Source organism: Delphinus delphis, chromosome 5 (assembly GCF_949987515.2).
Source record: "Delphinus delphis chromosome 5, mDelDel1.2, whole genome shotgun sequence".
Classification (NCBI taxonomy): domain Eukaryota; kingdom Metazoa; phylum Chordata; class Mammalia; order Artiodactyla; family Delphinidae; genus Delphinus; species Delphinus delphis.
In genome coordinates this window covers 94567198-94579367 of record NC_082687.1, presented here as the reverse complement: position 1 = coordinate 94579367, position 12170 = coordinate 94567198, and the positions used below count along the sequence as shown (strand labels likewise).

The window sequence follows — 12170 nt, the reverse complement described above, 5'->3', positions numbered from 1 at the left end:
TAGTAACAGTGCAATTATACACATATTTTTTTAAAGTTTAATTACTCTTTTGTTTTTAGAAAAAGCTAAGTAACTTTGTTATTTTAAATGAAATACTGTATAAAATAGATAACTAATAAGAACCTGCTGTAAAGCACAGGGAACTCTACTCAATACTCTGTAATGGCCTATATGGGAAAAGAATCTTAAAAAAAAAAAAAAAGAGTGGATATATGTATATGTATAACTGATTCACTTTGCTGTGCACCTGAAACTAACAACATTGTAAACCAACTATACTCCAATAAAAATTTTTAAAAAAAGAAATACTAAACATATATCTAATAACATTTAAAGCTTCGTTTCAGCAGTCTTTTTTAATTAACTTAGTTGTATTTGATACATGAATATTATTTTAATGTAAGGTAAAATGGTATCAATTACTATAATATTTGCTATTAACTTTAATTCAGGAGGTCTTTTAGGATCTTGCCTTTTGTAGTAAACATCATTTATTACTGTAGTTTTGGTTTGGGAAGTGCTGATTATTCTTATAAAGAGAATGCTGGATAGGGAAGAGTTTACTATACAGGAGAGTTTTGTAAGTTATGTTATGTCCTTGAGCTCTGCAGCCATAGATATCCCTGCTCTAACACCCTACCTTCCCAGTGGGTATGCCTGAATTTTATTTTCATAGCTAAGTAGCTTATTTCTTTTGTTTGACCAAGTCAATGGATCGTTATAGGCTCTTAAATTTGAGGAGCAAATTTAAAGTGAAAAATGAAAATATAAACTGAAAAATGATATAAACTGCAGGTCTGAATTAGGAAAATTTTAACTAGGGTGATCTATCATGGTTATTATTATCTGTTTAACTTTACCTGCTTTGACCATTTATCTGTTCACTTGTCCTATTTTAAGGGTTATAAATCTATTACAGTATAATTACAGTATAGTATAATAAATGCTATGTTCAGGTAAGTATAGGGGTTTTATGGAGAGGGTGGTATTGGCTTCCCCAAAAGAAATGTTTCAGCTTGAGATTTGAATAAAAATAATATAAGCAAGTAGTTACAGGATCCTTTTTTTGTGGTATTCACAAGTATAAATTCATTTGATTCTCATTATGACCTAATGGAATTGGTACAATTATCCTTACTTTATAGAAGGCAAGTAACTTGCCTGAAGTTATACAGATAGTAAATGGTAGAGGCAGGATTCAAACCCAGGCAAGTGGCTTTGATTGTGCTTTTAATGCACTCTGTGTCATCTCTCCTCAGTGAGTTGTTAAGGGAATGTTATAGGCAGATGGAATGACGTGTGTGAAGGCCTAGAAGTTAAAGAGTGCCTGTTGTGTTTAAAAACTTCAGGTCCACATGACTAAAGAATTGAGGTGGAGAGATAAGAGATAAATCTGGGGGGAAGAAATTAAGGGCCAATTCATGTAAGGCCTTGTATAAACAATATTTTAAAAATTGTCCCTTACCCAAAGATCATGGTGAACCACTAAAGATGAGATTTATGTCTTATAAAGATCACTGTTACTCAGGAAATGAATTGCAGGCAGGCATACGAGTTTGAAGACTGTTAACAGTAATGTAGGATTGAGATGAGTGCAGTCTGAACAAGATAATGATGGTGGATATGGAAAGAAGTGATGGATTTGAGAAGTATTTAAGAATTAGTAACAAGGAGAAGAGTGAGTCAAGAATGTATCCTAGGTCTTTTGGTTTGGACAGCTGGGTAGATGGCAGTGAAATTTATGGAGGTAGCACAGGAGGAGGAATTTGGGTAATGATTGGTTAGTTCCCTTTTGGCCATTTTGAGTTTGGGAAGCCTGTGGACCATATAAGAGGAAATGTCTTATGGCAGTTTTATATATGAATCTGAAACTTAGAAAATAGTTGAACCAGCTTATAAATGGTAAGTTTTGTGACTGGATAAGGTTGTGCAGGAAGTGTGTATAGAGACAACATATCTTGGACAAAAAGCCTCGAGAAAGTAAACATTTAAGGGATGGGCAGAATATATTTTTACTAATGCTGAATATTTTGTGTTTCATTTTAGAATGATGCTGAAACACTACAGAAGTGTCTTATTTTGTGCTATGAACTGTTGAAACAGATGTGCACTTCAACAGGTATAGGTGCAACCATGAATGGCATCATTGAATCTTTGGTATGTTGGTGCACTTTGAGGCTTTATTTTAGCTCGCGCCTTCATCATTTTATAAGTAATATGTTCCTTGGGGTTCAAAAGAATGAAAAGACGATTTTAAACATCTGATAAATATAAATGGTAAAAAAGAAAAAATAATACAGTGGCTGCTTCATATTGTGAGGATTAGATTAAGATAATGCATGTAAATGACCTGGTATATAAGTTATAATTATTCCTTTAGAAAATTTGAAAAAATTATTTTATGCTGGAAAGAGATGCAGAATATCTTCATTTTTTGAATAGTAAGAGGAAATACTGAGGTACATAAGGAATATTTAAGTACCAGAATCTTGCTGTGTAGAAAGACTGAGAAGGTTACATTGTAAGCCCTGTGAAGGGAATTTGTTTATTATTATATATTTAAGGACTTTACTAAAGTAACCCTTCATAGGTAATCTCCATTTTACTGACCAGAGGGATATAAATACCTCAAGCCTTTAGAACCACGTTGTCTGACAGAAATATAATGCAAACCACATGTAACTTTAAATTTTCTAGTAGCCACATTTAAAAATTAAAAAGAAATGTGAAATTAATTCTAATATACATTAATTTAAATATATTTTAATATATTTAACCCAGTATACCCCAAATATTATAATTTCATCATTTAATCAATATTTTATTGCGATATTTTACATTCTATTCTTCATACTAAGTCTTAAAGCACAATCTCAATCTGGACTAGTCATATTTCAAGTGTTCAGTAGCCACATGTGGTTAATGGCGACAGTATTAGACATGCAGCTTTAGAGTATTCTTTTTAATAGTGCTACTTATCCAAAGCAAATTTTGAATGTATCCAAACTCTTCCAGGATTCTCCCCAAATTGTTTTTACTTGGGATTAGTGAAAAACAGCCAATGAATGTGATCTAAAATCTAGTTCATTGGATTGTCATGAGTTTCTAAATGTAGTAAAGAAAACCAATTATTGTTTATAACAGTCCAGAGCTGATTAAAACTAGATCTGTTAAACCGTTAGAATTTAGTTTTATTTTTAACAAAGCAGATATCTAGTGAAAAGTGATACTGTTAAAGTTCTGCTTGTATACTTTATGTCTGGTTCTATTGCAAGAGAATGATAAATGATGGTATAATTAATTGCACAATTGAAGTAGTAAATATGAAGACTTACATATATATGTGGGGAAACACTATTGAGGGAAGAAAGAACACAAAATTGAATGGTCATAATGATTTTAAGTATATAAAAACAATCTTCTAAAGATTGAAAGAGACTATAGAGGGATGTAAATGAGTAAGGTATTTAAATATAGGAGTTATAATATTTTAATGAAATTACTGTGCTTTAAATAAAAATCATATATTAAGTGAACAAATATTTATTGAACATCTATACACCCAGTGCTGGGGATAGAGTGCACATGGTGTACAGAACACATATAGACTGCCCTTTTTGGATCTTCCGGTCAAGTGAGGGGGGGCATCAATCAAATAAACAAGTGAAAGCTTATGCCATTGATAGTTGCTATGAAGAAGAGCTTTATGGTCATATGTGAATTTATGATAATGAGATTTCATCTATTTATGGAAGGTGACCTTGAGGTGATGTTTGAGTTAGACGTTAACTATGTGACAAAGAGGGAAGAATGATCTAGACCTACTCTCTTCAGTATGGTAGCCACCAGCCACATGTGGATATTAAAAACCTGTGGCTATTAAATCTAGTCCAAATATATATATATATTTATACATATTTATAAATGTAAAACTACATTGGGTTTCAAACACTTAGTACAGACAACAGAGATTATCTCAATTTTTTATAACATGAAAAAAGCCACAGCTAAAAAACAAATCTCAATTTTTTAACATTGATTACATGTTGTATTGATAATATTTTGTCTATATTGAGTAAAATAAAATGTATTAAAATTAGTTTCATCTTTTTCTTTTCACTTTAATGTGGCTACTAAAAAAATTTTAAATGACATACTTGGCTTGCATTATATTTCTAGTGGACAGCACTGAATGGGAGGCGTTGAAATCAGCTCAATTGAATAAACAGAGAGCAAGAGATAGCATGGTATAAGGTGATACTGGGAAAGACTACAGAATGAGGTGTATCATATATTATGTTAAGGGGTTTTATCTTTTCTATGAGCATTGGGAAGCCATTGAGTCAGTTTCGGCAGATGGAGGGAAGGTATCTCATGATCAGACTATATTTTGCTCTGACTGTATTCTTCTGTTTTACTGATTTAATATTTACCTTTTTTTAAACCAAAAGTTGACTTTTTTGGGTTAATAGACTACATGGAAATGAAGTAGGTCTGCAAAATCATACAGAAATTTGCATTTTTTAAAATATACTATTGTAAATTTCTTATCCTAGTCAAAATTATTTTAATTTCTAATTCATTTTAGATTCTTCCTGGAATAATAAGTGTTCATCCTACAGTAAGAAATCTGGCTGTTTTGTGCTTGGGATGCTGTGGACTACAGAATCAGGACTTTGCAAGTAAACACTTTGTATTACTATTGCAGGTAGGATTTATCTTGTGATTAAAATCTTGATTATACTTCTTGAGATAAATACTCAATCTGTGGTGATTTTGCTAGTGTTATTAAGTTTAATTGATTCCAGGGCTTGTTGATGATGATGATTATGGATGACTTTTAAGGGCTCAGTTTTTATGTTTTGATTTTTTTGTTATTAAAACTTTTTTGTAGAAGAAAGATGAAATGTCAATTATTTAAGGTATTTAAAAAATTAATCATATAGCAAATATTTATTGAGTGTATATTATATGCCCAACATTATTATAGACTTTAGAAAACAATAAGATAGGTAATGAAAAACATAAAAGTTGCTGTCCTAATGGAGCTTACATTTTAGAAGAGGAAATACACAATGAAAAATAAACAATATGTAGTATGTCAGATGGAAAAAAATAAAGCAGAGAAGGGGAATGAGGACTGGAAATAGGGAAAAGGAGCAGTTTGGTTTAGAAAGACCTCACTAATAAGTCAAAATTTGGGCTGTTACCAGAGGGAAGTGAGAATGAACTTTGTAGATCTGGGTAAGAGGTTTCCAAAGAGAGGGAAGAGCAGGGGAAGGGGTCCATCAGTAGGACTCTGCTTCACATATTAAAGGAGCGGGAGCTCATATGGCTAGGCCAGATTGAGCAAAGAGGAGAATAGTAGGAGAAATGATTTGCAGGCAGCTGGTCATCCATGTCTTCTAGGGATTTCTAGTCTGTAAAGATGTAGCCTTCACAGTGAATGAGATGGGAAAGAATTGGTAGTTTTTATTTTCTTTTTTTTAAAAAAAATTATCTATTTATTTGGTTGTGTCGGGTCTTAGTAGCGGCATGTGGGATCTTTTGTTGTGGCATGGGCTCTTCATTGCAGCATGCAGCCTTCTCTCTAGTTGTGGTGTGCGGGCGTTGGAGCACACGGGCTCTCTAATTGTGGCCTGAGGGCTCTAGAACACAAGGGCTTAGTTGCCCCGTGGCATGTGGGATCTTAGTTCCCCAGCCAGGGATCAAACCTGCATCCCCTGCATTGGAAGGTGGATTCTTAACCACTAGACCACCAGGGAAGTCCCAGAATTGGAAGATTTTGAGTAGGGGATTTTTATGCTGTGACTGGATATAGTGTTGGTTAGACCATGGGTTGGTTGGCAAACCTTTTTTCTAAAGGTCTAGAGAGTAAATATTGTAGACTTTGCAGGCCATGTGGTCTGTCTCAACTGCTGCTTTGCTGTGGTAGTATGAAAGCATCCATAGATGATACATAATTGAATAAGCGTAGTTGTAGATCAGTAAAACTTGTATTTATGGACACTGATACTTAAATTTCTTATAATTTTAGCATATAATGAGATATTATTTTTTAACCATTGAAAAATGTACAATTATTCCTAACTTGGAGGCTGTATAAAAACAGGCAACAAACTGGCCCATGAGTCATAGTTTGCAGATCCCTTATAGTAACTATAGGGATACAGTATGGAAGGAAGGATACTCATAAGGAAGCTATTGCAATAATCCAGGAAAGAGGTGATGATGACCTGGACCAGTGTTGTGATTACTGGGGTCATGAGAAGTGATGGTAATTTAAGTTTGAAGACAATGTCTATAGAATTTGCTGATAAATTTGATGTGGCGTGTGAGAGAAAGAAGTGGAAGAAAACAGGATTTTGGCCAGAATAACTGGAAAGATGGAATTGCCCTTTCCTGTGATGGGGAAAACAGAATAACAGGTTTTACGGCAGATAGGTGAGGTAAGGAGTTCAGTTTTGGACATGGTAAGTTTGAAGTTTGAGGTACAAGTGGATATACTGAATAGGCATTTTTAAGTGGGTTTGGAGATAGGAGAGAGGCCCAGGCTGGGGAGAGGAATCTGGAAGTCTTTATTCTATAATAGTATCCAATGCCTAGAAACTGGATGTTACCTGACAAATGAGTATAGTTGGAGAGGAGATCTCAACTTTATAGTTCCCTAGGCCTCAGGTAACATTTAAGGTAAGAGAGATGAAAAGGAACCAGTAAAGACCAAGGTGAAGTAGATAGTTAGGGGAGAGTGTGATGTCCTAGAAGGCAAGTGAAGATGGTATTTTAGAGAGGCCAGGGTGACCTAACTGTCTAATGCTGGTGACAGGTTAATAAGGATTCATTGTTGACCATTTTTGGCAAGTAAGGAAGTGTTTGGTGACTTTCATGTGCCCTAGTTTATGCGCAGGGCAAAGCCTGTTGGAGTGGTCCAAAGAGAATTATGGGAGAGGAATTGGAGACAGCCAGTGTATACTACTCTTTCAAGATTTTATTTTGTTAGGAGTAATGGAGAAATGGAGTGGTAGCAAGAGAGGATATGGGGTAAAAAGAGTTTTTGGTTTGGTTTGAATTATTTGAGGATGGAGAAAATTACAGCCTGTTTGAATCCTAATGAGAATGACCCATTTGAAAGGAAAAAAACAATATAGGGAAGAGAGGGCAGTTGCTAGAGTGCTACTGAGTAGACAAGAGGGGATTAAGTCTAGTGTATCAGTAGAATGCATTTGACTTTTTAACTCCTTTGGACATGTTTTTAACATTTTTGGGCCTAGTTTTATTTGGAAAATATACTTCCCTCCACCTCCCCCTGTAAAAAGACAGTGTGATTCATGTAGCCTCTTGGTGTTGTCAAACGTAATGGGATAAAAAAGCTGCAAGGAATTTTAGTGCAAATTGCTTGCCAACAGGTGAATGGGAGTGCTTTGCATGTTCAACATGAAAATAACACATGACAACATGGATTATCATTTTTATGAAGATTATATTAAAAGACTCAACCAATAGTTGAATTTTCCCCCAACATGAAATCCTTATCTTGAAGCATCCTTTAATGTTGCATATGACATTGCCAAGAAAAAGAAAACATACAATTAGGGAGAAATTGGGGAAGTCATGTGTTCTGGAAATGGTGAAACTGTTTGTGACTTGTATCAAAGGAAGAAAATTAAAACCATACTTTTGTCAAAAGGCAGTCCTCAGAAATTTCATTTTGTTGTAATTTCCTTTTTTGGAGTACTTGACATCTAATCAGTTCATTTAATGTGCAAGGATTAAATTCCTGACAGTGCTTTGTTTATATTTATCATCGCATGCTTGTTATCAGAGAAAAATTTCTATTATTGTGAGATCCTTTTGGAAACTTAGAATGTCAAGTATTATCTTTAAAATGGTGTACAGTTTCTTTTCAAAGAAACTGGAAGAAAAATCTTGGTACTTTGTCCGGATGAATCATTTATAGTGCTTGGCCATACATCTGGTTTTGCTCCAGGATGAATGAATGAATCTCCCTGTGTTATACAAAGTCATTACTATTTATATCAGCAGGTACTGGCATGAGTGATTCTGGTAGTAATTCTAAAGGGAGTCTTGTTTACTATTTTGAAATCTATTGGCTTTATAGGTGCCCAGGAAATAAAATACTACATTTTCAAAGAGGTTTTGCTAAGAAATTAAACCAGTAAGTTCTCTATTTCAATTTCCTGGTTTTCTAGAGGATGGGTCATTAAATGCTAGATTGACCCCTGGTCATTACTTTTTATTTAAGTGGAAGAAAAATCTTACTAGAAAATTTGATAGTGAAGGGTTCATTTATGTCTAGCTTATTAAGTATAGCGCTTTTTACTCTACAAATGAGGTAAAATGTTCATTAAGATGCCCTATATACCATTATGAGTACTTCTGAAAAATTGTATTGAGAAGTTGTTGTTTTCAAGTAGAGGAGATTAGAGTTAGACAACTATATAAAATTTCTAGTACTGCAGCAAAAGAAATACCATAGAACTCTTTCCAAAGACACATAAATTCACTTGACTTTTAAAGATGAAATGTAGATTTTGATCCTTTTAATTTTTGCTGACATAACATCAATAATAAGTGTTCTGGTCATTTCAGACAGAAGAAATTAATATGAATTTAATGCTTACAAGTGTCCTGGAGCATTAGGAAGCTATTTAATACTAACTCATACCCCATTTGACGGAGCTATAGGAGCCTTGATACTGTTTGCTCCTATATAATTTTCTGTAGTGAAAAAGAATTGTCAAAATCAAGTTCATGTGAAAAATAAATGAATGTTTCTTATCAAGACCATTCCATAATTTTACCTTAATTTCAAATCAAAACAGTTAATAGCAGCCTTGTCATAGAATTAAAATTTTTAAAAATGAAAGTTTAGGGGCTTTCCTGGTGGCACAGTGGTTGAGAGTCCGCCTGCCGATGCAGGGGACACGGGTTTGTGCCCTGGTCTGGGAAGATCCCACATGCCGCGAAGCGGTTAGGCCCGTGAGCCATGGCCGCTGAGCCTGCGCGTCCGGAGCCTGTGCTCCACAACGGGAGAGGCCACAACAGTGAGAGGCCCGCGTACCACAAAAAAAAAAAAAAATGTGAATGATACCAGATACAAATGCAGTAAAATAAATTGTTTGTGGAATTTTGCCTATATTTTGACTGTTATTTTGAGGTGGGCTCTTATTAGGTCCTCAAAGGGGTTCGCAATCAAAAGAATTTAACCACTGAGTAGATTCAATTATTTATCTTTATAAAGGTATTTTCAGAGCTATCATTGGAAGATTTTAGATTAAGAGAAAAGAGCAGTATTTTGGGGGAGTAAGAAATCAGTTTTTTTTTTAAATCAAGTTTTAGTAATAGAAATTGACTTAAGAAATATATCCACACTTGTTAGAAAGGCAGGAGAGGGAAATTATTTCATTTAGAAATCTTAAATAAATATCCAATATTGAGAGCTATTGCTAGCCAGTGAGGGACTGAGAAGGACAAGGAAAACCAAGATGCTGTTGAGAGTAGCATGTTTAGAATTTGTAGTGAATAGTCATGACAGTACATTCTTATAAATAAGCATTTGGCTTTGGCAGATTTGCAAGTCTTGCCATAAGAAAGTATGTAATAGATGTGTCTTGAAATTTCCTTCAAAGTTTTGTAATTTTGAGCCATTTTTCTCGATTCATTCATTTGACCAACTTGTGGGTGATTTTTCTTCATTCTATGGGCTAAGCTGTATAGCCAAGTAGCTTATCAGTGACCAAAATTTAAGTGTATTAAAAAATATAGTAAATCTTTTCATAGTAGAAATATTCAGCTCTATTTTTTTCATGGCTTTGAAATTTGGTATGTAAGAATTTGGTTTTCTTAAGTCAGGATAGATTCATACAAGCTGCTGGGTTTTATGGATTCAGGATAGACTCATAGAAACTGCTGGGTTTTATGGTTCACTTTCTTTTGTAAAGAAGTCCAGTTCAATGAAAACTGAATTCACTATTAATGAAATCTGAATTTATTGAGCTAATAAGAAAAATTTCTTTAATGAAACTTGATAACCTAGAAGAGTACTGATGTTCCAATGAATGCTTTTCATTGGTTAGAATGTAATGTTTTTATCTTGATAGATGGCCCCAAACAATTGCAATATATTGAACAGTTTTTCTAGATCTTAAAAAAATAATAAAATCATAGTTAAACATATACTTTTTTGTATATAAAAGGAACAAATAATATAATTCAGCTTGACTTCAGGGATTTTTTTTGACTGAAGACAGAATTTTTCTGAAGGAAATATAAAAGTGTCATGGTCTAAATAAAAAAAATAACTAAAATAAACTTCTAAGTTTTAAAAAATATTTATATAGACTTGACACTGTTGTTGCAGTTCGATTAATAATAAGATATATGTTAATTTTATGTAGCATAAACAATAAAAATATACCTAATTTGCTTTTGGTGGGGCATGTTTCGATTTAGGTTTTGCAAATTGATGATGTGACAATAAAAATAAGTGCTTTAAAGGCAATCTTTGACCAACTGATGGCATTTGGATTTCAACCATTTAAAACGAAAAAAATCAAAGCTATTCAAAGTGAAGGTGCAGAAGTAAACACTAATGAAGAGCAAGAGTCAAAAGAATCTGAAGAAGAGGCTGATACAGCCAAGAATGTTCTAAAACTACTTTCTGATTTTTTAGATAGCGAGGTAAGAAATAATCATAGCCCTATTATTGTGAAAGGTAATTGTCAGCATATATATGTTTATCCTCTTTGTAGTTTTTAGGCTGAAGTTTAAACTTGGCTAACATTTTTTTTAAATTTGCCTTTTGAATATTATAATTAAATCCTACTTTCACTTCTAATATATCTAATTTCTCACTATCAAATTACATTGTGTAGAGAATTGAAGTGTAAACAAAAATGAAATGACTGTTGGGGGGGGTTATTTTTTCATCTTTTTTCTCTGTCTTTGTGATCTGTGACTTACAAGTTTCCCCCCCAAGGGTCTTAAGAAATAATTTAAAATAATCTTACATTGGGTGGGTAGAAGTTCTAAGATATGATATGGGATTAGATCTCTTTCCTTAGGGTACTCATGAACTACATTTTTATAGCATATGTAAACATTTAAATTATAAAATTTTTATTTTTTTTGTTGAGGTGAAATTGACATTACATTAACAATTTTAGAGTGAACAATTCATTGACATTTAGTACATTAAAAATATAGTGTAACCACTGCCTCTGATTTTTAAAACATTTTCATTATCCCAAAAGGAAACTACCCATTAAGCAGTTGCTCCCTATTTCCCCTACCACCAGCCCCTAACAACTACCAATTTGCATTTTGTCTCTATGGATGTAACTCTTCTGGATATTTCCTATAAATGGAATCAGAAAATATGTGGCTTTGTGTCTGCTTTCTTTCACTTAGCTTGTTTTCAAGACTGTTGTGGCTTATATCACAAGCCTTCTTATGGCAGAATAATATTCCATTTTATGTATATACCAGAATTTGTTTAGCCATTCATCCATTGAAAGATATTTGGGCTGTTTCCACCTTTTGGCTATTGTGAATAGTGCTGCTATGAAGATGTATTTGTCTGAGTAGCTATTTTCAATTCTTTGGGGTATATTTCTAGAAGTGGGGTTACTAGGTCATATATTAATCCTTTTTTGTTGTTTTTAGGATTTTACCCCTGATCCCTATCCCAACTAGTTAATTAATACATCCTCACATATTTATCTTTTTTTTTTTTTTTTTTTTGAGTGAGAACATTTAAGTTCTCTCAGCAAATTTCAGTAATACAGTAGTGTTATCAGCTAGTCACCATGTTTTACATTTGGTGTCTAGAACTTATTCTTTTTTTTCTTTTCTTTTTTTTTTTTTAGGTATAATAGAACTGATAGTATACCCTTTTCCATATTTCACCCACCCACCAGTCTGTGGCAACCATTTTTTCTACTCTGTTTCTATGAGTTTGACTTTTAAAAAGATTCTGCATATGTCATATCATGCAGTATTTGTCTGTCTTTGTCAGGCTGTTTCACTTAGCATAATGTTCTCAGGGTCTACCCCTGTTGTTGCAAATGGCAGGATTTCCTTCCTTTTATGGCTGAATAATATTGCACTATATATCTCACATCTTCTTTATTCATTCATTGATTGATACG

General features: G+C 33.5%; 1 protein-coding gene across 1 annotated transcript in view; it reads left to right on the top strand.

Moving 5' to 3' along the window:
* Window positions 1-12170, top strand: part of NCAPG (non-SMC condensin I complex subunit G) — a 46160-nt gene that overhangs the window by 20364 nt on the left and 13626 nt on the right. The window contains exons 12-14 of the mRNA XM_060012766.1: window positions 2047-2157; window positions 4589-4708; window positions 10474-10701. Of these exons, the coding sequence (XP_059868749.1) occupies window positions 2047-2157; window positions 4589-4708; window positions 10474-10701 (459 nt within the window). The remainder of the gene's footprint in view (window positions 1-2046; window positions 2158-4588; window positions 4709-10473; window positions 10702-12170) is intronic.